Consider the following 26031-nt stretch of genomic DNA (forward strand, 5'->3'; position numbering starts at 1 on the left):
TGGTATTGTGATGCCTCCTGCTTCACTCTTCTTGCTAAGGATTGCTTTGGCTATTCTGGGTCTCTTATTTTTCCAAATCAATTTCATGATGGATTTTTAAATTTCTATGAAGAATGTTATTGGGATTTTAATAGGAATTGCTTTAAATAACACTTTTGGTAGTATGGCCATTTTGACAATATTAATTGTGCCTATTCAAGAACATGGGAGATTTTTCCGTCTTCTAAGGGACCCTTCAATTTCTTTCTTTAGTGTTCTGTAGTTTTCATTGTAGAGGTCTTTCATCTCTTTTGTTAGATTGATTCCCAAATACTTCAATTTTTTGAGATTATTGTGAATGGGGTAGTTTTCCTAATTTTTCTTGCAGTGGATTTGTTGCTTATCAATAGAAATACATTTGATTTATGGGTATTGATTTTTATATCCTGCTACTTTGCTGGATTCATTTATGAGTTCTAGAAGTTTTCTGGTGGAATTTTTTGAATCTTTTAAATATAGGATCTTGTCGTCAGCAAATAGTGATACTTTGAGTTCTTCTTTTCCTATTTATAACCCTTTAATTTCTTTCATCTGTCTGATTACTCTAGCTAGAGTTTCAAGGATAGTGTTGAATAGAAGTGATGAAGAAGGGCATCCCTGTCTTGTTCCATTCTTGGAATGCTTTCAATTTTTATCCACTTAGAATGGTGTTGACCTTGGGCTTAGCATAGATAACTTTTATAATGTTGAGGTATGTTCTTACTATCCCTAGTTTTTCTAGTGTTTTGAACATGAATGGATGCTGTATTTTGTCAAATATGTTTTCTGTGTCTATTGAGATAATCATATGTATGGTTCTTGTCTTTTAAGTCTATTGATGTGCTGTATTACATTTATTAATTTCCATATTTTGAACCAACCTTGCAGTCCAGGGATGAACCCCACTTGATCATGTTGCACCATCTTTTACATTTTTGTATGTGATTTGCCAGAATTTTATTGAGAACTTTTGCATCTATGTTCATGAGGAATATTGTTTTGAAGTTTTCCTTCCTTGATGTGTCTTTGGCTGGTTTTGGTATCAGGGTGATATTGACCTCATAGAATGAGTTTGGAAGGGTTCCCTCATTTTCTGTTTTATGGAATAATTTGAGGAGTATTGGTGTTAATTCTTTTTTGAAGGTCTTGTGGAAGTCAACTGAGAACCTATCTTGTCCTGGACTTTTCTTGGTTGGTAGATTTTTGATGGTGTCTTCCATTTCATTGCTTGAAATTGATCTGTTTATATTGTGTATGTCTGTCCTCCTGCATCAGTTTGGGTAGATCATAGACTCTAGAAATTTGTCAATGTCTTCAAGTTTTTCTATTTTATTGAAGTATAAATTTTCAAAATAGTTTCTGATTATCTTCAGTATTTCAGTAGTACCATTGTGATATTTCCTTTTTCATTATGAATTTCAGTAATCTCAGTTTTCTCTTTTTTTCTCCTTGTTAGCATGGCCAAGGGTTTATCAATTTTATTTGTTTTTTCAAAGAACTTTTTGTTTTGTTAATTGTTTGAATTGTTTCTTTTGTTTCAATTTCATTGATTTTAGTTCTAATTTTAATTATTTCCTGTCTTCTGCTGCTTTTGGTGTTAATTTGTCCTTCGTTTTCTAGGACTTTGGGTGTAATTTTAGGTCATTTGTTTGTTGACTTTTTATTCTTTTAGTGTATGAGCGCAATGCAGTGAACTTTCCTCTTTGCACTGCCTTCATAGTATCCCAGAGATTTTGATATGTTGTATTGGTGTTCTCATTTACCTCTTTAAGTATTTTTTATTTCTTTCTTGATTTCTTCTTTTATCCATTCATCATTCAATAGCATCCTTTTTAGTCTCCAGGTGTTGGAGTACCTTCTGTTTTTTATTTTATCGTTGATTTCTAGTTTCATTCCATTATGGTCTGATAGAATGCAGGATAGTATTTCTGTTTTTTTTTTAATTTTTTTTATTTGCTGAGAGTTGCTTTGTGGCATAACATATGGTCTGTTTTAGAAAAGAATCCATGTGCTGCTGAGAAGAAAGTGTATTTGCTCGGTCATGGATGAAATACTCTATATATGTCCGTTAAGTCTAAATCATCTTTTATTTGTGTTTGGAAGATCTATCCAGTGGTGAGAGAGGTGTGTTAAAGTCACCCAGTATTATTGTGTTGTGGTCTATTTGATTCTTGAAATTGAGAAGTGTTTGATGTATGTAGATGCTCCATTGTTTGAGGCATATATATTTACTATTGTTATGTCTTGTTGGTGTATGATTCCCTTAAGTAATACGAAATGTCCTTCTTTATCCCTTATGACTTTGGTTTGAAGTCCACTTTGTGTGCTGTGAGGATGGAAAACCCTGCTTGTTTACACAGTTCATGTGAACGATAGATTTTTTTTCCCAACCTTTCACCTTCAGTCTGTAGATGTCTTTTCCAGGAGTTGAGTCTCTTGAAGACAACATATTGTTGGGTCTTTTAAAAATACAAGTCTGTGTCTTTTGATTGATGAGTTTAGGCCATTAACATTCAGGGTTATTTTTGAGATATGATTTGTATTCCCAGGCATTTTGTTTTATTTTAGGTTTTTAACTTGACTTAGTTTCTTTTAATTGACCTTTTCTTTAGTGTAGTTCCTCCCTTTGCTGGTTTTCCCTTTTGTTTTTTTTCATTTCCACCTCATGGAATATTTTGCTGAGAATGTTCTGAAGTGTAGGCTTTCTAGTTGCAGATTCTTTTAACTTTTGCTTATCATGGAAAGTTTATATTTCATTTTCAAATCTGAAGCTTAATTTTGCTGGATATGTGATTCTTGGTTGGCATCCATTTTCTTTCAGAGCTTGGTATATATTATTCCAGAACCTCCTGGCTTTGAGGGTCTCGGTTGAGAAATCAGTTGAGATTCAAATTGGTTTCTCCCATATGTACTCTGATATTTTTCTCTCACACTCTTTAAAATTCTATCCTTATTCTCTATGTTATCGTTCGCATTATAATGTGCCTTGGTGTGGGTCTGCTGTAATTTTTTACATCTGGGGTCCTATAAACCTCTTGTAGTTGATTTTCCATTTCATTCTTAGATTTTGAAAGTTTTCTGATATTATGTCATGGAAAAGATTGTGCATTCCTTTGGTTTGTATTGCTACACCTTTGTGAATTTCGATAAATCTTAAATTTGTTCTTTTATTGTTATCCCATATTTCTTGGAAGTTCTTTTCAGGGTTTCTTACCATATTCTCTGTGTGGTCAACTTTATTTTCAAGCATATATATTTTGTTTTCATTGTCTGAGGTTCTGTCGTCCAAGTGGTCTAGTCTGTTGGTGATACTTTCAATTGAAATTTTTTTTTTTAATTTATATTTATTGTAAACAAATGGGATACATATTGTTTCTGTTTGTACATGGAGTAACAGCATATCATTTGCATATTCATAAATTTACATATAGTAATGATGTTTAATTCATTCCATTATTTTTTCCTTCCCCCCACCCCTCCCACCTCTCTTTTCCCTCTATACAGTCCCTCCTTCCTTCATTCTTGTCCCCCTTCCACCCCCTATTAAGTGTCATCATCTGCTTATCAGAGATCATTCCTCTTTTGGATTTTTGAGATTGGCTTATTTCACTTAACATGATATTCTCCAATTTCATCCATTTGCCTGCAAATGCCATAATTTTATTATTCTTTATAGCTGAGTAATATTCCATTGTATATATATATACCACAGTTTCTTTATCCATTCATCAATTGAAGGGCATCTAGGTTGGTTCCATAGTCTGGCTATTGTGAATTGAGCCGCTATGAACATTGATGTGGCTGTATCTCTGTAGTGTGCTGATTTTAAGTCCTTTGGGTATAGGCCAAGGAGTGGGATAGCTGGGTCAAATGGTAGGTCCATTCCAAGTTTTCTAAGGAATCTCCACACTGCTTTCCAGAGAGGCTGCACTAATTTGCAGTCCCACCAACAATGTATGAGTGTACCTTTTTCCCCACATCCTCTCCAACACCTATTGTTGCTTGTGTTCTTGATAATCGCCATTCTAATTGGGATGAGATGGAATCTTAGGGTAGTTTTGATTTGCATTTCTTTTATTACTGGAGATGTTGAACATTTTTTCATATATCTGTTGATTGCTTGTACATCTTCTTCTGTGAAGTGTCTATTCATTTCCTTAGCCCATTTGTGGATTGGGTTATTTGTATTCTTGGTGTAGAGTTTTTTGAGTTCTTTATAGATTCTGGAAATTAGTGCTCTATCTGAAGTATGAGAGGCAAAGATATTCTCCCACTCTGTAGGCTCTCTCTTTGCATTGCTGATAGTTTCCTTTTCTGAGAGAAAGCTATTTAGTTTGAATCTATCCCAGTTATTGATTCTTGCTTTTATTTCTTGTGCTATGGGAGTCCTGTTAAGGAAGTCTGATCCTAAGCCAACAAGGTGAAGATGTGGACCTACTTTTTCTTCTATAAGATGCAGGGTCTCTGGTCTGATTTCAAGGTCCTTGATCTATTGTGAGTTGAGTTTTGTGCAGGGTGAGAGATATGGGTTTAGTTTCATTCTGTTGCATATGGATTTCCAGTTTTCCCAGCACCATTTGTTGAAGAGGCTATCTTTTCTCCATTGCATATTTTTGGCACCTTTGTCTAGTATGAGAAAATTGTATTTATTTGGGTTTGTGTCCGTGTCCTCTATTCTGTACCATTGATCTACCTGTCTATTTTGGTGCCAATACCATGCTGTTTTTGTTACTATTGCTTTGTAGTATACTTGAAGATCTGGTATTGCGATACCCCCTGCTTTGCTCTTTCTACTGAGGATTGCTTTAGCTATTCTGGGTTTCTTATTCTTCCAGTTGAATTTCATGATTGCTTGCTCTATTTCTGTGAGGTACGTCATTGGGATTTTAATTGGAATTACATTGAATCTGTATAGCACTTTAGGTAGTATGGCCATTTTGACAATATTAATTCTGCCTATCCAAGAACATGGGAGATCTTTCCATCTTCTAAGGTCTTCCTTAATTTCTTTCTTCAGTGTTTTGTAGTTTTCATTGTAGAGATCTTTTACCTCTTTGGTTAGATTGATGCCCAAGTATTTTATTTTTTTTGAGGCTATTGCAAATGGAGTTGTTTTCCTCATTTCCCTTTCAGCTGTTTCATCGCTTGTGTATAAAAATGCTGTATATTTATGTGTGTTGATTTTATAGCCTGCTATTTTGCTGAATTCATTGATGAGGTCTAGAAGTTTTCTGGAGGAGGTTTTTGGATCCTCTAAATATAGAATCAAGTCATCCACAAATAGTGACAGCTTAAGTTCCTCTTTTCCTATTTGTATCCCTTTAATTTCTTTAGTCTGCCTAATTGCTCTGGCTAGAGTTTCGAGGACAATGTTGAATAGAAGTGGTGAAAGAGGACATCCCTGTCTTGTTCCCATTTTTAAAGGGAATGGTTTCAGTTTTTCTCCATTAAGAATGATGTTGGCCATGGGCTTAGCATAAATAGCCTTTAAAATGTTCACGTATGTTCCTACTATCCTTATTTTTTCTAGTGTTTTCAGCATGAAGGGGTGTTGTATATTGTCAAATGCTTTTTCTGCGTCAATTAAAATAACCATATGATTCTTATCCTTAAGTCTATTGACATGATGGATTACGTTTATTGATTTACGAATGTTAAACCATCCTTGCATTCCAGGAATGAACCCCACTTGATGGTGGTGCACAATTTTCTTAATATGTTTTTGGAATCAGTTTGCCAATATTTTGTTAAGGATCTTTGCATCTATATTCATCAAGGATATTGGTCTAAAATTTTCTTTCCTTGATGTGTCTTTTCCTGGTTTGGGTATGAGAGTGATATTAGCTTCATGGAATGAGTTTGGTAGGGTACCCTCCTTTTCTATTTCCTGGAATACTTTGAGAATTATTGGAATGAGATCTTCTTTGAAGGTCTTGTAGAACTTGGCTGAGAATCTGTCTGATCCTGGGCTTTTCTTGGATGGTAGATTTTTAATGGCTTCTTCTATTTCATTGCTTGATATTGATATGTTTAAATCGTGTATGTCCTCCTGGTTCAGTTTGGGAGGAGCATTGTCTCTAGAAATTTGTCAATGTCTTCGGTAGTTTCTATTTTGTTGGAATACAGATTTTCAAAGTAGCTTCTCATTATGTTCTGTATCTCAGTGGTGTCTGCTGTGATATTTCCTTTTGCATCATGTATTTTTGTAATTTGAGTCTTCTCTCTCCTTCTCTTTGTTAATGTGGCTAAGGGTTTATCCATTTTGTTTACTTTCTCAAAGAACCAACTTTTTGTTTTGTCAATTTTTTAAATTGTGTCTTTTGTTTTAATTTCATTGATTTCAGCTCTGATTTTAACTATTTCCTGTCTTCTACTACTTTTGCTGTTCTTCTGTTCTTTTTCTAGGGCTTTGAGCTGTAATGTTAGGTCATTTAATTGTTGACTTTTCATTCTTTTCTGGAATGCACTCCATGCAATGAATTTTCCTCTTAGTACCGCTTTCATAGTGTCCCAGAAATTTTGATATATTGTATCGTCATTCTCATTGACCTCTAAGAATTTTTTAATCTCCTCCCTGATGTTTTTTGTTATCCATGTTTCATTCAATAGCATATTATTTAGTCTCCAGGTTTTGGAGTAATTTCTCTTTTTTATTTTGTCATTGATTTCTACTCTCAGTCCATTATGATCTGATAGAACACAGGGCAGTATCTCTATTTTTTTGCATTTCCTAAGGGCTGCTTTGTGGCATAACATATGGTCTATTTTCAAGAAGGTTCCATGTGCTGCTGAGAAGAAAGTGAATCCGCTCATTGATGGATGGAATGTTCTATATATGTCTATTAAGTCTAGGTTATTGATTGTGTTATTGAGTTCTATGGTTTCTTTGGTTGGATTTTGTTTGGAAGATCTATCTAGTGGTGACAGCGGTGTGTTAAAGTCGCCCAGAATTAATTGTGTTGTGGTCTATGTGATTCTTGAAATTGAGAAGGATTTGTTTGATGTACAGAGATGCACCATTGTTTGGGGCATAAATATTTAGTATCGTTACGTCTTCCTGATTTATGATTCCTTGAAGCAGTATGAAATGTCCTTCTTTATCCTTTCTGACTAACTTTGGCTTGAAGTCCACTTTATCTGATATAAGGATGGAAACCCCCGCCTTTTTACTGAGTCCATGTGCGTGGTAGATTTTTTCCCATCCTTTCACCTTTAGTCTGTGGATGTCTTTTTCTATGAGATGAGTCTCTTGCAGGCAGCATATTGTTGGGTCTTTCTTTTTAATCCATTCTGCCAGTCTGTGTCTTTTGATTGATGAGTTTAGGCCATTAACGTTCAGAGTTATTATTGAGAAATGATTTGTATTCCCAGTCATTTGGCTTATTTTTGGTTTTTAAGTTGGCTTGTTTTCTCCTTTGAGTGGTTTTTCTCTAAGGTAGTGCCTCCCTTTGCTGACCTATATTGTTGTTTTTCATTTCCTCCTCATGGAATATTTTGTTGAGAACATTCTGTAGTGCAGGCTTTCTATTTGTAAGTTCTTTTAACTTTTGTTTATCATGGAAGGATTTTATTTCATCTTCAAATCTGAAGGTTAGTTTTGCTGGGTATAGGATTCTTGGTTGGCAACCATGTTCTTTCAGAGCTTGAAATATGTTGTTCCAGGCCCTTCTAGCTTTTAGAGTCTGGGTTGAGAAGTCGGCTGCTATCTGTATTGGTCTCCCCCTATATGTAATCTGATGCTGTTCTCTCGCGGCCTTCAAAATCCTATCGTTATTTTGAATGTTGGGCATTTTCATTATAATTTGCCTTGGTGTGGATCTGTTGTGATTCTGTGCATTTGGTGTTCTGTAAGCCTCTTGTATTTGATTTTCCCTTTTATTCTGCAGGTTTGGGAAATTTTCTGATATTATTTCATTGAATAGGTTGTTCATTCCTTTGGTTTGTATCTCTGTGCCTTCCTCAATCACAATAATTCTTAAATTTGGTCTTTTCATGATGTCCCATAGTTCTTGGAGATTCTGTTCATGATTTCTTACCATCTTCTCTGTTTGGGTGACTTTATTTTCAAGATTAAATATTTTGTCTTCATTGTCTGAGGTTCTGTCTTCCAAGTGGTCTAGTTTGTTGGTGATGCTTTCCATTGAGTTTTTTATTTGGTTTATTGTCTCCTTCATTTCAAGGATTTCCGTTTTTTTTTTTTTTTTTTGAGAATCTCTATCTCCTTGTTGAAATGATCTTTTGCTTCCTGCAGGTGCTCTTTCAGCTTATTGGTATTATCATTCATTGCCTGCATTTGCTCTCTTATCTCATCCTTTGCTTCGTGAATCATCTTAATCATGTATAATCTGAAGTCCTTTTCTGACATTTCTTCTAAAATACTGTCATTGGATTCTATTACTATAGAATCTAGATTTGTTTGGATCAGTTTCTTCCCTTGTTTTTTCATGTTGTTCATGTATCTTCCCCTCTAGTGCTGCAGATTTGGAGTATTGCAGATTTCCCCCTATAGGCTTACAGTGGCCCTATGGGTGTCCAAAACCCTTTCTTTAAGGGGAGATCAATATTAGCAGTACCCAAATCAGACACTATGCAATCCTAGACCAAATAGCCCCTATGGGGACAATAACATCATGTAATTAAGGGAGAAAACGACTCTGAGGGAACAGATAAACAGAAGGAAAAGAAAGCAAGAAACGTAAAGAAATAAAAACTTAAATTTTTTTTTGAAAAAGTAGAAAAAAGAAAATCTACTGTATAACAGTCATATACTAATGAAACCTCCCAGTGTTCAGTAGCCTGATGTATGAGAGGTACCTGACAGTGAGCTTCAAGCCTCCAGCAGGCGTCTCAGGATGGGATTTGCCCCACCCGAAGATCGGAGGTAAGGCTTCCAGGATTATCCAAGATGGCTGCTCTGGCTTCCAAATGTGTTGGCAAATGGGGAGCTGCAGCTCAGGGGTGGACGTGGTCAGCTGGAGGTCCTGAAGACAGGATGCAGTTGGTCCGGCAGTGGTCCTGGAGGTCGGGTGTGTTTGGTGTGGTTGTGGGATCCAGGAGGCCGGGTGCAATCAGTTGGTCTGGGTTCCCGGTGATAGGGCACAGTCAGTTGGTCTGGGGGTCATGGCCGCACGGAGGAGTCAGTTGATGTGAGGGCCCCAGAGGCAGGGAGTGATCGGTTGGGCTGAGGGATCCTGGAGACGGGGCTCAGTCAGTCCGGCCAGGGGTCCTACAGGGCCTGGCTGTTGTCTCAAAATGGCGGCAGACACGTGTAATCAAACCTGCAGGTACTGTAACAGTGAACTTCCAGGCAGCAGCAGGCAGCTGGTGCTCCACTGACGGTCTGCAGTCAATCTGCTGGCAGCTGTCGGACAATTGGGCGGTGAACCTTGAGCGCTGGGTGATGGATAGGGGTAAGGCAGGCGATGGACAGGCGAGAGGCAGGCAAATGGCGTATGATAAACGCCTGACAGTGAGCAATCTGCTCTCAAAAAAGGTGTCGATATGCTGGCAGACTGCAGGTTTTCATAGCAGACAAATGGGGTAAAGAGCAAGGGATCGATAAGCAGCAAAAACTGCCTCACCGAGAAACAGATATCCTCTGCTTGAATCTGGGCGTTGCGGAGCGACAAGGAACACAGCCTCCCTCTAGACCGCCATCTTGGATCCCCTCAATTGAAATTTTTAAAAAATATTTTTATTAGTTGTTGATGAACCTTTATTTATTAATGTGTTGCTGAGAATCGAACTCAGTGCCTCACACATGCTAGGCAAGCGCTCTACCACTGAGCCACAACCCCAGCCCTCCATTGAATTTTTTTGGGGGTGCTGGGGATCGAACTCCGGGCCTTGTACTTACATTACAAGGCAAGCACTCTACCCACTGAGCTATCTCCCCAGCCTCTCCATTGAATTTTTAATTTTGTTTATTGTTTCCTTCATTTGGATGATTTCTGCTTGATTCCTTTTCATAATCTCTGCCTCTTTATTGAAGTGAGCTTTCACTTTCTGTATTTTCTCTCCAATACCAACCTTTATTTTGAAGACCAATCTAACTATGTATTTTGTAAACTCCTTTTCTGACATTTCTTCTACTGTGTTTTCAATAACTCTGTTGTTGGAACATCTTGGTTTGTGTGAGGCACTTTGTTCCCTTCCTTTTTCATGTTGTTTGTGTATTTTTTTCATCTAGTGGTATGGAGCTGAGGCAGTGCAGATTCTTCCTGGTAGTCTTTTAGTGTCCTGATGGCTTCCGGTACCTCACCTTTAAGGGGGAGACCAATATTAGCAGCACCCAATGTAAATGATAATACCACCTTAAAGCAAATGACTCCTATTAAGGCATTTAGTTTTGTCACAGTAGACAGAAATGAAATGTTCAATTATTATCTACTATATAAACAGTAAGTTTGCTAAAAGGGTTTACCATTTCAAATGATGGACAATGAGGGAACAGAAGTAGTGTAAGATGTGATGTTTATGAGGAAGAGGGAGAGATGATAGAGCTAAAAATTTATAGTAAGAGCGAGGGAGGAATTAATAGGGGTTGACTGTTAGTATGAGAGAAGTGAGAAAGAGAATCCAGGGATACAGGGAGGTTAGAGAAAAAAAATATGAACAAATTTTTTTTTAAGGAAAAATATAAGAATATGCAACAAAACTGTCATATATATTTAGACATCCCATTCCTCAATAAATGGATGCATGGAAAATATTTGGATTCAAAGATGGTAGAGGTGTGAGAAGAGGGGGTGAAAAAAGAAAATAAAAAACGGAGGAAAATCTCAATGGAAAATTGAATTATTGCTTCTGTTGACTTTCAGAAATTTTCTTAGCTTCTCTTCTCCACCAATAGGTGGGGTTGTCTGAAGTTTGATGTTAGCTTCAGTCCAGTGGGTGCCAGACCAGTTGGTTGGGTGAGCTGATAGCAAGATACCCTCAAATCCTTTTACAGTCTTTTCACCCATTTTCCCTAAACACTTCAGGACTCACTGAACTGGAGAGAGTCCAGTTTTCTCCAGTTTCTTTAACCTGTGTTCCCACCAGGAAACTACCTCTAGTCTCTAGCTTTCCACAGGCTTGCCAGACCCAGACTGGCCCAAGCAAACCCAGCTGCAAGGTGATGGACCTGGGCTTTAGCTTCCCTAGGCCCTACGTTGCTGCAGTCCCAAGATCTCCGTGCCCTTTCAACTTGCAGAGAGACCACGAGGAGTGAGCTCACACAAAGGCGCAACCCTTTAAAAAGGCAGCCAGATACCACAATGAGCAGAAAGGCCTTAGGTACAATTAGACCAGCAGGTACCCCAGTATCTCCAGGCCCTGGCCTGAGTCCCCAGACCAAGGTGGCCACCCTCTGAGATGGCAGCAGCTTTGTGGTCAAACCTGCAAGCCCTTGCTGTTGTTGCAGGATGGTGGCAGTCGAGTGTAACCAAACCTTCAAGTATTGTGACAGTGGACTTCCAGGCTACAGCAGGCAGCAGGCAGTCCGCTGGTGGTCTGGGGGCAGTCTGTAGACTAATGACAGGTGATCGATGGGTGGGCTCAGACAGTGGGTGATGGGTAGGTGAAAGGCGGACAAATGGGCAGTTGGCAGATGATAGGCAGTGGTCAGTGAGTGATACACACTCAAAAGGTAGGCATATGCCCTGGTAGATGGCAGTGATTGTGGCACATGAATGGGGGTAAAACATCAGAGATCTTTGTGCAAGGACTGCCTCACAGAGTAATAGTATTTCCTTTGTTTGAATCCTGAATTATGGAGAAAAAGGAATGTAGCCTCCCTCTAGTCCAGCATCTTGGTTCTTCCCTGCTTAGATGTTGACCATTAACATTTTACTATATTTGCTGTTATCATTTATCATTCCATTACTGTGTCCATCAAATGACTCATTTATGATAGCTTTTTGCAGGTAATCAAATTAGGATCCAAATAGGATTTGTTAACCTGGAAGTTGTCACCTGCCTTTTTAAAAAACTTGCCATTTATTGGTTGAAGAAACTGTGCCATTTGTTCTGTATAGTTTTCTATAGTCTGAATTCTGCTGATTGTGTCCTTCTAGTGTATTTGGACATGTTGGTTTGCCTCTTTGTAAACTATGTTATATCAAGAACCTTCATTACTTTGATTCTTTTTCTCCATATGGTAGTATACTTAAATATATTAAACTATTTTTAAATACTTTTTTAATGATGTATTACTTTTATTTTATAACGTACTATTGATTTTAGTTAACCAGTGTTTCATTTAGTACTTCATAAGTAAAATAATTTTCTCTATCTGATTTAGCAATTAAAATAATATCAGTCATTTTATTTTGCTGGGGATTGAATCCAGGGCCTTGTGCATGCTAAGCACATGCCCTAGCACTGAGCAACGACATTCCTCAGCCCCTACATATGTTCTTTTAAATTAGTACCATTTTCTCACTTTTTCTTTTTGTGAAACAGTTTGTAAAAGGTAAACATTATCTGTTTCTTGAAAGTTTGGTAAAACCATTTGGGCCAGGAGCCTTTTATTGTCATCCAAGCCTCTGATTACTATTTCAATTTCTTTAATGATATTTGGTCTATTCAAGTTCTCTAGTTACTTACTTGTCAATTTCTAGCATTTTTCTCTTTGTCTACAAGTTTATTTTTACAGGTTTTCCAGTTTATTAACATAGTTGTTCATTGTCTTACTCTTTATTTCAGTTATAGTTGTGGTTATTTATCTTTTTTTTTGAGCTATTATCAATCTTTTATTCTGTATTTTGTATATTTGTGTCCTACCTTTTTCTTCTGTTCTTTGATCTGTTTTGCCAGAAATATTTTTTATTTGCTTTTAACTTTGAAAATTTCCAAGCACACATGGAAAGAATAGAGTACAAAGAACTTCCAAGTACCCATCATTGTCAATAACCATCAATTTAGTAATTATTGATATTTTGTCTTGTTTTTTGTCTAACTTTCCTCCTTTTTAAAAGTAATTTCTTTACAGAACCATACTTTTACAAATTTAAGAGTGATTGGCTAGTATCTAATAACTAGTCCATATTCAAGTTTATATAATTGTCCAATAATATATAGTTCATTTGTTCTAATGGGGATCCAAATAAGTTCCATTCATTGTATCTTGTTGCTACATCTCAAACTTTCATTAATTTCTTATAATCTGGAATAAGTGTTGGCAAACTTTTTCACTAAAGTTTCTAGTAATAAATATTTTAGTCTTTGTGGATTATGTTAGGTCTCTGTTACATATTCTTCTCTCAAGGGAATTCTTTTAAGACATAATAAGTTTTACAGAGTGTTAGAGTTGTAGGCCCAATTAGATTTAATTTTAGTTCTTTTTGGAGTATGTGTACAAGAATATTGCAGTGATACTGCATGTCTGTTGCATCACATCAGGTGCACATAAGGTGGGATTGCCCTACTTTACGTAGATCCATGTGGTGACTGCTGATTCCTTGCCCAACAAACTCTGCCTTTGGTTTTGCCTTTTATTTATTCCATGAATCAGTTACTTCATTATAGGTTGCAGCATGGCAATTTTCTAATTATTTCCTTATGAATTTTTAAATTTGAATTCTCTTTTGCAGAAATGCTTCATTTGATCCACCAACTCTATTTAGTTACCCTGAGTAGGGTTCAAATTGTAAAAGTCAGTCTGTTTTCTTAATTATGAGTCTTTAGGTTTTTGGTTTCCTAGAGTCCAGTTAGAGGTTTACTTATTTTATTAAAGTTTCCAAAGAATCAGCTTATATTGTGCTAATTTCTTTTGTCATTGTCCATCTTATTGATTTCTGGTGTTTCTTTCTGTTTCGTGTTTGGATTTACTTTTTGTTTCTGTCCCCAACTTTCTAAATGCTTAGCTTGTTGGTCTTTCAGTGTTTCTCTATGCCGATTAAAGAAGGATTTCTTGCCCTTAGTGCTGTTAATATTTGGGGTCAGATAATACTTTGTCATGGGGGTCTCTCCTTTGCCTTATAGAATATTTTTAGCAGCAGCTTTGACTCCTAGGCACTTGATGTCAGTAGCGGGAGCTAAGGCTTTCCTTTGCAGATGAGGAAATTAAAAATTTTTCATATATTGCCAAATGTCACCTGGGAGTGGGAGGAGGGCAAAATCAGCCCTGGTTTGCAACCATGGGGTTAATGCTTTTAAGGCTATAGATTTGGGGGTTAAAACCATAAATTATCATCTTAAATAATGCCTTTGTTACAGCCTACTTTAGCTATAGCCCACATATATTGCATGTAGAGTTTATTTTCATTCATTCTAAATGCAGGCCTTTTTTTTTTTTTTTTTTTTTTAATTTTTTTTTTCCGTGACAGCATCTCACTATGTTGTACAGGCTGGCTCCAAATGCTGGAGCTCAGATAATTCTATTGCCTCAGCCTCCTGAGTTGTTGGCACAATAGGCACAGGCACACACCACTATACCTAGCAGAACAGACTTAATTTGTAATTCCAAACTCATAAAAGTTCTAAAATCGTTATTTTCCCCTAAATTTAGTGCCAGATTACATTTGATGATGGAAACTGACCTGAACAAACATGAGACTTTATATGTTTATTTTCATTTATTTCATATTGTTGATGTGATTCCTACAGAAATATTAATGTGTTTCTTTTCTTTTTTTCTCTTTTTTTGGTACTGGGGAGTGACCCCAGGGGAGCTTATGCACTGAGCCACATCCTCAGTTCTTTTAAAGTTTTTAAAAAATTTGAGACAGGATCTGGTTAAATTGCTTAGGGCCTTGCTAAATTTCTGAGACTGACTTTGAATTTGTGATTGTCCTGCCTCAGCCTCCCGAGCTGTTGGGATTTCAGGTGTGCACCACTGTGCCCAACCAGAAAAATAAATTTTTGATCTCATTGAGGGGTGTTAACTAAAATATGTTATATATAAAATAGGTTCCATATAATTGTTCAAGAATTCTCATGGTCCCCTCCAGCTACCATCTTAAATTCCCTTTCCTTAGAACTATCCACATTTACCAAATCTACTTCTTTACCACCATCTTACTTTCAATCCATTATAGTCCTTTGTTGTTCTACCAGAATTACTTTTGCCTAGTTCATCAGTGCCTCTTCTTGACAAAGCTAATGGACACTTCTCAATCTGTCTTACTTTATTTAAAAACACTTGATCATATTGTTCAGTGCCACCTCAGGTGAGATTTTTTTTTTCTTACTTTGACAACTTATATGACTTGAACCTTGGTTTTCTTCCTAGCTCTTCTAATTACCAGATTCCTTTATAATTTACTTTTTCTCTGCTTAGTTCTTAAATGTCTTATGTTTTCTTCTTTTTCAACTTCGAAATTTATCCCTTGGTCGTGTCATTATTCCTGTGACTTTAGTGATCTTTATGCTGATAATCCATATTTTGTACAGCAATTTAGAGTACCCAATATTTAATTACTTATGAGGTTTTTTGTGTCATATATTAAGATACCTGAAAGGACTCTGATTTTTTTTAACCTCTCCTCTCTGCTTATACTCAACTACTTAAACTCTTTCCAAATGTCTCTGAAAAGTATAAACTTCTTTTCTTTCTTTCACTCCTTTTCTCCCTCCCTTTGTTCTTTTTATGTGGATGCGTGGTATTAGAACTGTTCCCAATAACTCTCACATGCTAGGCAAGTGCTTTGCCTCTGAGCTATGTCCTCAACCCAATAAGCTTCTTTTCTTCACCGTCTCTTCTCTAGTGCAGGCCATCATTTACTCTCTTAGGTTATTGTAAAAGCTTTCAAATTAGCCTGCACATTTCTAGGCTAGGCCATTCTCCATATTGTAACCGGGGTGGTTTTAATCTAATATTCTTAACGTCTTCTTAAAACTCTTCATTGTTTTCTTGGTATTGCTCAGGATTCTTGATGGTAGATGACAGAAACTTAGCTCATACTTGGTTTGGCAAAGAGGAGACTTATTGAAAGATACTATAAGTATAAAAATAACTGGAGTGTAGCTGTGCCTCAGAGAAACATGGAAACAGGATTTGGAATACTGCCAATACTTTTTTCTCCCCTTTTCTCTTTGCTGCAGTGTGACTTCATTCTCTTCTTGTTATCTTTCCTTTCAAGAGGAGGAAAATGTGAATGATAGTATTATTAAGGACTTCACATTTGTACTATCGTGAGAGGAGCTGTGACTGATTGGAATCTACTTCATGCAGTTCACTTCTTTGTAAAAAATATGTCAAGAGTAATTTAGTATATGGAGTGAGTATCTTTTCTGTGTCTAGATGAATTGCTCTACTCCTATGTTTAAATTCACTTCCAGTGTTTTATCCAGTGTCATAAAGATTTTTGCCAGCATTATTTTCTGTGGGACATTTTCATCCTTTCGTGACAACCTTTTTCTTCCTTGTTGTTCACTAACTTCACTAAGTTCCTCTAGCTTCATATGTAGAGTCTCAAATAGCAGCACTGTCAGCAGCAGTGTTGCCATTACCAGTCACTTTTTTCTTAGGTAACTTCATTTACATTTGATTTGAATTTCACTTTTAGCATGTCTTAGTGTGTTGAGACACCTTGATATGACTTACCATATAACACTATATCATCTGGTTTCTGCTTGCTTTTTAAGATTCCTTTCAAAGCTACTTCTTCTTGGACATGTGCCCAGATCTTAGCCCATGTGGTTTTCTTAAGTTTGAATTCCCTGGCTCTTTTCCAGTCCCTCATTCATCTATTCTGCCCTCCTCTGTTGGTTTACTGATACTCACTCTTCAAGTTTTTCTGTATATGTCGCTTTATCTGAAAAAGGTTTTTCTGTCCTTTCACATTTGGGTTAAGTTGTTGGCCTGTAGTATTCTCTTCATGTACTTTCTCTGTTACAATATCAAGCACATGATCATACTGCATTGTGCTTGTTTACCTACCTGTTACCACTACTAGGCAGTGTTTTCCATGCAGAGACCATGACAGTGTTGTTTCCTATTATATCCCCACATCCTAGCACAATATAGGTACTGAGTAAAAAAGTTTTTTTATTTAAATTTTGCATGGAGTATACCGTTAGAAGATATTCTGGAAGCATGTAGAATAGGTTAGTTAAACATGACAGCTTAGCTACTAAATTATAAAATGTTGAGAATTTATACTTCCTTATACTTTACATGAAATAATACTTTTAATAGCATACATTTTATGATTATTATATTTAATAGATACATTACAGAAAGTTAATTGTCACTGGAAATTTTTTTTGTGATCAGTAGATGCTTAACAAATACTTGTTAAATCAGTGAAGGCATAGCATATATTTTCTTTGATTCTAATAATTACTTTCATTTATTTCTAAGGTATCTTCATGTTTTGATGATCTTCTGGTCATTTGTTGCTGGAGTTGTAACATTCTACTGTTCTTTAGGACCTGATTCTCTCTTACCAAATATATTCTTCACAATAAAATACAAACCCAAGGTAAAATTGTGTTCTTATTTTTAAAAGTCAGTATTACCCTATGTTTTTTAATATTTATTGTTGAAAACATATCAAAGCAAATGATTTTTAAAAATCCATTTACTATTTAGTAATAGAAAACATGAAGTCTGTCAGAAAAATTTCAAAATGAAATTTATTTGTATGTGCTTACTTACATATATGTATACATACCCATGTGGGTATAAGTATATTTACATATATGAGTGTGTATATATTATTTATTTTTTTTTTGGTGTTGGGGATTGAACTCAGGGTTTTGCATATACTAAGCTCTACCACTGGGTTACACCCCAGGCCTATTTTTAAGGTATATAGTTCCAAGAAGAACATAAAATGAAAATACAAATTTCTCAGAAAGCTGGGATCCATAATTTTGGAGTGTCCTACAACTAACTATTAACTAGCAGGACAGTAAGTTAAAACAGGTTTCCAAAACTGGCTTTCTAGTCGAATCTCTCTGGGGATGTTTAAAAATACATATCCCTGAACCCCACCACCAGATTTTGATTGAATAGTTCTGGGTTAGAACCTTTTAATCAATACCTGTTAAAAAGATTTCCAGGAGATTCTGAGGCAGAGACATAGAGAATTCTGTGTTAAATAATCTAACCCTGTTAATTTTTTTTTAAATTTTTTATTGCAGTGCTGGGGATTGAACCCAGGGCCTTTTGCATGCTAGGCAAGCTCTCTAACACTGTTAATTTTAAAACTGTGTGTACCACAGAAAAGAGAGACAGTTATTCAGTTTGTTTAACCAAAATAGTTTGTATTTCTGAAATTTAATAAGGGTGGTGGTATAGTGAATCTCTGGAAGGCAAGGTTCTGGTCTCTAGATCAGGATTTAGTACAGTGTCTTTTTTTGTTCTCTCTGTGTGTGTCTGTGTGTGTGTGTGTTTATGTGTGTGTTGCTGGGGATTGAATCCAGGGCCGAAAGCATACTAGACAACTGTTTTACTACTGAACTATATCCACAACCCGTGGTGGGACAGTATCAAGTCTTATTTGACATTTCTTTAAGATAACACAGTCCCTTATCTCAAGTCTGTTATTTTTATTCACAGAAAGCATAGCTGAAAGTGTGCCCCATATTTGGTCAGGAACCTCACTAATTATCACTTAGGTTCTCCCTCATTGAATTCAAGATTTTGGAGAAACAAAATTATTTTTTCTTATGCCTTTGCAATAGAATATCTCATTCAAATACAGATTGAATTTTTAATAAGTGATCATAACATTTATCTTTAATTTTAACCTTGGAAATTTGGCATAGGTATTGTATTTCATGAGGTATTTTTCTTTGCTGGCAGTTTAGTTTAGCAGGTGGTATTTGTTGTAAAGAATGGTATCACTGTTAAACAGACATTGAGTGGAAAAACTTGTTGATTCTCTGCAGTAAAAATGATACATAAAGGTGAATCTTCCTCTTTAATTTTCTTTTTTTAGCAGTTAGGACTTCAGGAATTATTTCCACAAGGTCATAGCTGTGCTGTTTGTGGAAAAGTGAAATGTAAACGACATAGGTAAGTTAAATAATTTTTGTTTGTTGATCTTTCTAATTGCACATTAAATTACAAGTGATTTAATTTATGGGTTTTTTTTTTTTTTTTTTTTAGGCCTTCTTTGCTACTTGAAAACTATCAACCATGGCTAGACTTGAAAATTTCTTCTAAGGTTGATGCATCTCTCTCAGAGGTAATTGATTTAATTAGTATTGCCAGCTAGTCATGTGTTTCTTTTTTTTTTTTTAATTTTTAAAATAATACCTATATTTATTATTTACATTTACAATACCTATATTTATTTATTTTCATGCAGTGTTGAGAATCAGACTTAACCCAGTGGCACTGAGCTAGTACCCCATCCCTAGTCATGTCTTTCTTAATGATGGGGATATGTTCTGAGAAATGCATTGTTAGGTAATTTCATAATTGTGACAACATCACAGAATGTACTTACACAAACCTAGTGGTATAGTTCAGTCACTGGACATGGCCTCTTGATGCGATCAAGAGACACAGTAAACTTGAGCCATATTAGGCTGTTGCCAGCATGACATGGCATACTGTTGTACAGTAAAATGTTTTATTTTTTTATGAGTAGAAGGCTTATACTCTAAAATAGTGATTAAAAGTGTAGTATAAGCTGGATGTGGTAGTTCAAGCCTGTAAGTCCCCAAACTACTCAAGAGGCTAAGGATCACAAGTGTATGAGTTTGAGACCAGCCTGGCCAAAATAGTGAAACCCATCTCAAAAAAAGAAAAAAAAAATACCAAAATTCAGTATAATTAATATATAAATCAGTAATACAGTTGTTTATTATTAAGTATTGTATACTGTACATAATCATATTGCTATACTCTTTATGACTGGCAGTGTAGTAGGTTTGTTTACATCAGCGTTACCACAAACATATGAATAATGTGTTGTGCTATAATGGCTATGTTTTTACTAGGTATTAGGAATTTTTCATGTCCTTTATTTTTATTTATTTATTTATTTATTTTTTTTTTATTGTAAACAAATGGGATACATGTTGTTTCTCTGTACATGGCGCAAAGGCATACCATTTGTGTAATCATAAATTTACATAGAGTAATGTTGTTTGATTCATTCTGTTATTTTTTCCCTTCCCCCCACCACTTTTCATGTCCTTTATAATCTTTTGGGACTACTGTTATATCTGTGATCCATCAGTGACTGAAATGTGACTTGCTGTATAGCTGTGTATACTGAAACAGAAAAAATTCAATTCCTATGGAATACTTTTCCAGATATTTATATTAAAATGTTTAATTATAGAGTATCTCAGTGTATACTACTTAATGAGTTCTGGGATAGATAGTTATTACAAAATAAGCCACTTATATAGTAAGTTATTCCCAATTTAACTTGGATTTCAAGTTTAAATAGACATTTTAGCCAAGGAGAGCCTTACCTGGTTACTGCTTACGTCCTGTAAAAACAGGCATCTTTATGTTAGGGAAATAGAAATACCATTTTGTAATTCTCAAAGGAGCATTGAACTTCAGGGTACAAATGCTTATCTTCCTGAATTATGATCCCAGTTTTAACATTGACTGAAGGGTAAAATAAGAAATGGGATAATTTTTACTATTTCTGCGTAACATAGGATATAAAACACCTTGTTATGTTCATTCTAGTCACATTTCACATGTTCCTTTTTTGGTAAAATACAAGGTTTAGTTTATTTGTTTTAGAGACTGTCTTTTCATGGATCTGAGAAAGCAGGTCAAGTCCTTGAAGGTGGGAAATGGAGTTCTTATTTTTTCACAGCACCAAGTTTGGGGTCACATCTTTTGGTAGCTAATAATATATATTGAATTAAATTTAATGCTAAGTAGTCAAGAATAGCATTTGAGATCAGAATCCTGCCTAATTGTCCTTTACTCTGTTTGTACCCTCCTTTAACTAATGGTAAACCTCATTCAAGTGCCAAATGTTGGTGTTTTTCTTTTTCATTGCCTCTCTAAGGCATTTTTGATTGCCACGATTTTCTGATTTAAGACTATGCTGACCATTATGGTAGCTGCTAGCCACATGTGGCTTTTAGTAAACACTTAAAATATGTTAGTCCAAGTTGAGATGTGCTATGTGTGTGCTTGATACACACACACACACACACACACACACATATATATATATATACACACACATATATATATGCGCAGATACAGTGGATTTTGAAGACTTAGTAAGAAAAAAGGAATGTTAAATATCTCTTTTTTCATATTGGTTACATGTTGACATATTCTAGATATATTGGTTTAAATAAAATTATAAAATTTCATATTTTTTTTGCTTCTTTAAATATGTGCCTACCAGAAAATTTAACAGTAAGTTATTTACCTTAATTTTCTTTTTTGAGAAAACCGATCTGTTGACCTCTAGCAAGAGTATTATTTGTGTCTTTAGCACTTCATTTGTTCCTTCAAAATTGCGAGGTACATTTGCCCAAGCCTGTAATCCCTGTGACTCAGGAGGCTGAGGAAAGAGAATTGCAAGTTCAAAGTCAGTCTCAGCAAATCAGCAAGGTCCTAAACTATTTAGCGAGACCCTGTCTTAAAATAAAAGATAAGGGCTGGGTATATATAGCTCAGTTGACGAGTGCTTGCCTTGAATGCTTAAGGTTCCGGGTTCAATCCCCACCAGCACCACTAAATAAATAAATAAATAAATAAATAAAAGACAAAAAAGGGCCAGGGATGTGGCTCAATGGTTAAGCACCTGGGGTTTAATCCCCACATATTATTGCTCAATAAATATTAACTCCCACATTATAAAACATTTTTTTGAGATCTTACTATAGGGAGGAACTGGGGTAGGCCTAGGGATAAAAAGAGAAATAACATATGATTGGTTCTTCTCTTCTACAACTTGATCCTAGAAGAGGAGGTAGACACATAAACAAGTAATTACAATAGAGTGGAATGCAGTTGATAATGGAAAGAATGTATGAGGTATAGTATTAGTGTAGAGGAGGTTGTGCACAACTGTTGACATGGGCAGTGAGAAGGACTGTTTGTCAGACTGATAGCGTGGGAAAAACCAGGTGGAGTCCTCTAGACTTGAAACAGCTGGAATATTCAGTAAGCTGGAGGGTAAAATGTGAGGGAGGATGTAGGCAATGAGGAAATAATTTTTTAGTAGTGATCATTTATTGGTATACTTACTATATATTAGGCCCTGTGCTGTGCATATGCATTATTTCATGTAATCTACACCCAGCCTATGAAGAGGGTGATATTATTGATATTACCAAAGGTAAACTGGAATTTAGAGAGTTTTAATAATTTTTTTTCAAGTTTCATATCTGATTGGTAGCAGAGCTCAGTCAAAAAGTCAGGTCTGGCTTAGTTCTTAACAAGTATTTTATATAGCTCTTTAGAAATCAAAAGACTTTAAGATCTATGTGATGAAATTTTGATTAATTGACCCTGGAAGCCAGTGATTTTCAAACTGTAACTAGAGTTTCAGATGTGACTCATAGGATACTGTGGAAGGTGATCAGGAAGCTGGCATGCAGAGCATTCCCCTTCAAAGTCAATGTAGTTCCACTTTTCTTTCATGAATTGTGGATTGATAGATTGAGGGTTTCATACAAGGAGTGATGTGGTCAAACACATATTTTAGATCATTTTGGCACCTCTGGAGGGTGGGGGAGAGCAAGCTCGGAAGAAAGTAGAATAATTTAGAGTCTATTTCTGCAGTATAAGAGATGAGAAAATGAGGACATGAACAGTGAGGCTGTAGAAGAGAACTACATAGGATGTAAAATCAGTGGGATTTGGTCATTGGATGAGGGGAATAAAGTTGAATGGTAATTTTTTTCTAGTTTCCTGTCTGTATCCTATTCATTGTTATCTCTTTCTATATATACATCTTCTTGTGAATATAATTATACTTAGATTTTGTAATAAAAAAATCCAATTATTATTGCCTTAATATTTGAGTTATAGATAAAACAACTTCTGCTATCTGATGAGGTATATGGTCTGATTTGGGAGGCATATTGGCAAGATACATTGTTTCATTCCCTCCCTATTGCTTTTTTTAAGTTTATACCCATTGCTGCAACTCCTTAGAAAATTTACAACATGCTGCTATTCCCTGATTCAAGAAATGGAAGGTTCAGTGTTTAGAGTTTGTTTTGTTTTGTTACTTATATACTGATTTTAGATATATAGCTGTAATTAGCATCCAGATTAAGAAGTAGAACATTATGAGCTCCCCAAAACTCCCCTCCATGTTTCCTTCCAATCTTTGTCTTGTCAAAGCTAATCACACCTAATTTTGACCCCTGTAGAAGAAGTCTTAGCTACTTGTTTCTTCATTTTGTTCAGAGAATACTGACTTTCAGAGAAGGTTAAGAAAGCAAAAAACTAAACTTTTATTTTTATTGTTTCCATGGAACATTTTTTTGGTTCAGTGAAGCTTCAGAGTCAGTAACTATTTTATTTTATTTTTATTTTTTTGTGGTATCAGGAAATGAACCCAGGTTCACTTTGCTATTCATGTTCTATCCCTGAGCTACAGCCCTTCATTTTTGTTTTAGTCATAACCTTGTGAGGCTGAAATGTACATTTTGTCATGAAAGTATAATATTACTGTCAATATTTGAGATAATTATATTGGTTTTTGGTAATACATATTACTAAGTTCTATAGGTCATTTTCCCAGAATTAATTAATTAATTTTATTTTTCTCTGAAAAATACTTTTTATGCAGGTTCTTGAATTAGTGTTGGAAAACTTTGTTTATCCGTGGTACAGGTATGTTCTCTCTATAAGATCTTTCTTCTTTAATATAGTGAATACCATCAAGTTAAGCATTCTAATGATTTTTCTTCAGTGTGAGCCAGGATTCTTCAACTTTTGACATTTTAGGCCAAATTTCTGTTGCAGGGATGACTGTATTATGCATAATAGATATTTAGCAGCATACTTGACTTTTTTTATTAGAAGCTGATAATATTCTTCTCTTTGCCCTACTAACTACCAAAGATGTCTTCAGAGATTATGAAATATTACCTGTGGCATAATTTTTTCTAGTTAAGAGTCAACAATGTAGGGTATCAGCTAATAATTTAATTATAGTAAGAGAAATAACAAAAACCATTGACTGCCTGCTTTTTTTTGAGGAGGGTGGTACTGGGCATTGAGCCCACATCCCAGCTCTTTAAAAATTTTTTTTTTTTTTTTTTTAATTTTGAGAGGGTCTTACTAAATTGCTGAGGCTAGCTAACTTGTGATCTTCCTGCCTCAGCCTCCTGAGTCAATGGGATTACAGTTGTGTACTACTGAGCTAGGCCTAGTCTGTTTTTTGAAGGAAAGGAACTTGTAGAGTTTTTATCATTTCAAAATGTATTGATTTAATAATTTTGTACACAGTTTTCACATTTGAAATAATTATATCTTTGGCGGGGAGTTTATAATTTGGATGTTTCATTAAATTGAAAATTAATTTCAGTAGATTCCCTAGAAAAATTATTAGTGGTTTTTTTTTTTTTTTGCAAAATAAGAAAATATTTTTCCCTAGGTACATATCTTGCAGGACATAGAAAATACTCTAGATCTGGAAAAAAATGTACAGTTTGAGAATCAGAGATATATCATTTAATGAATACCTATTTCCTTAAATAAAATGTCATGTTTAGCTATTTGAACATGTACATCTCTATGTATGACTTACAGTGTGTAATGACATACTTTAATTTTATATCGATTCAGTATATTTTGGATATTCTACTTAAAAATGCTGCTCCTTGATTTCATCTAGTATAACCATATTAAGAAACTTTTAATATATAGTTCATATGTTGTATTTTCCTGCAAATTAAAAATTTTCTTGTAAATTAAGTTTCTTTTAACATTGAATTCTGTCTTAAATATGGAGCTGGAATGTGTATAATTTAAATGAAGCTAATGATGAAGCCTTTTGTAAAATGGATCCTTTTCTTGAAGACGCCCTTACTGCAACTCACCCCCTAATTAGGACTATTCAGATGTAAAATCTGGTTGTATTTCTGATTGTTAAAGCATGTATTTTCTGCACAGTCTAGCTATTGTAATATCTGCTTTCTGAAGAAGATAGTGGGGAAGCATGAGTGCTACAGTGATCTTCCTTATTCAGTTGAGGGACTTAATAGCACCATCTTCAAGTTCCGGATGTCACCATTATATATACCTTTCTTAACCTTTGATTAGGAAAATGCTCTAATTCTTCTAGGAACCTCAAGACTTTTAAGAAAATAAAAGGTACCATCTCAGATGATATTTGTCAAAATTTTGGTTTAAAAATATATGTGTTTCAGTTTATTTTCTTTTTCAAAATAGAGCACACATATAAAAAATTTTTATTTATATTGTAAATATTTTATACTAACTTAAATTTTGTATTGATTCTTCAAAATTTTTTTGTTTCAAATTTGTTTGATGCTTAGAAGATGATCTTAGTTACAAAAACAAGACTATGTACACATGTATGTCTGCAAGGAAATACATGCTACATTTTAGTTAATCTTGATTATGTCATGGTACTAGAATTATGAGAGATGGTTGTCTTTTAATGTATTTTTCTATTGTGCAATGAAATGTATTATTTATAAATAAAAAGAAAAATAGCACCAGGAAATGGAAAAAAAGAGGAAGTTCTTTTCTCATCTTCAAGAAGGTAAAACTGCATTTCTCTGAACTTCTGAATGTTTACTTTTCTCCTCAATTGAAGGGATGTGACAGATGATGAGTCCTTTGTTGACGAACTGAGAATAACATTACGATTTTTTGCATCTGTTTTAATACGAAGAATTCACAAGGTATATATTTATAAAAAGAAATTTGGGACTTTGGGGGCTTTATCACTATGAACAAAATTATTTTAAATCTTAGTTTTACTTTCTCATATATGTTTATTTTTCTTCACTTTTCACATTTTAGGTTAAAAATTAATAAATCACTTTATCTACTGATCAGTTTTGCTTTAATACTTAGTTATCTTGGTTTGTGGAAATTAGACTGAAAAATTAGCTAAAGGAAAAAAAGTCATGTTTCAGTTAGATGAATTTATT

General features: G+C 35.1%; 1 protein-coding gene across 7 annotated transcripts in view; it reads left to right on the plus strand.

The window, feature by feature from the left end:
- SNX14 (sorting nexin 14) overlaps window positions 1-26031 on the plus strand; it is a 104525-nt gene that overhangs the window by 8032 nt on the left and 70462 nt on the right. For 2 of the 7 annotated variants that reach the window (XM_079146946.1, XM_079146948.1), the window contains exons 2-6: window positions 17306-17426; window positions 18891-18967; window positions 19061-19139; window positions 23694-23737; window positions 25692-25779. In XM_079146946.1, coding sequence (XP_079003072.1) covers window positions 17306-17426; window positions 18891-18967; window positions 19061-19139; window positions 23694-23737; window positions 25692-25779 — 409 coding nt within the window. Of the gene's footprint in view, window positions 1-15531; window positions 16221-17305; window positions 17427-18890; window positions 18968-19060; window positions 19140-23693; window positions 23738-25691; window positions 25780-26031 lie in introns of those variants that run through there. The other 5 variants (XM_079146947.1, XM_079146949.1, XM_079146951.1 and 2 more) reach the window with 4 other exon arrangements.

Source organism: Sciurus vulgaris (assembly GCF_902686455.1).
Source record: "Sciurus vulgaris genome assembly, chromosome: 7".
Lineage (NCBI taxonomy): Eukaryota > Metazoa > Chordata > Mammalia > Rodentia > Sciuridae > Sciurus > Sciurus vulgaris.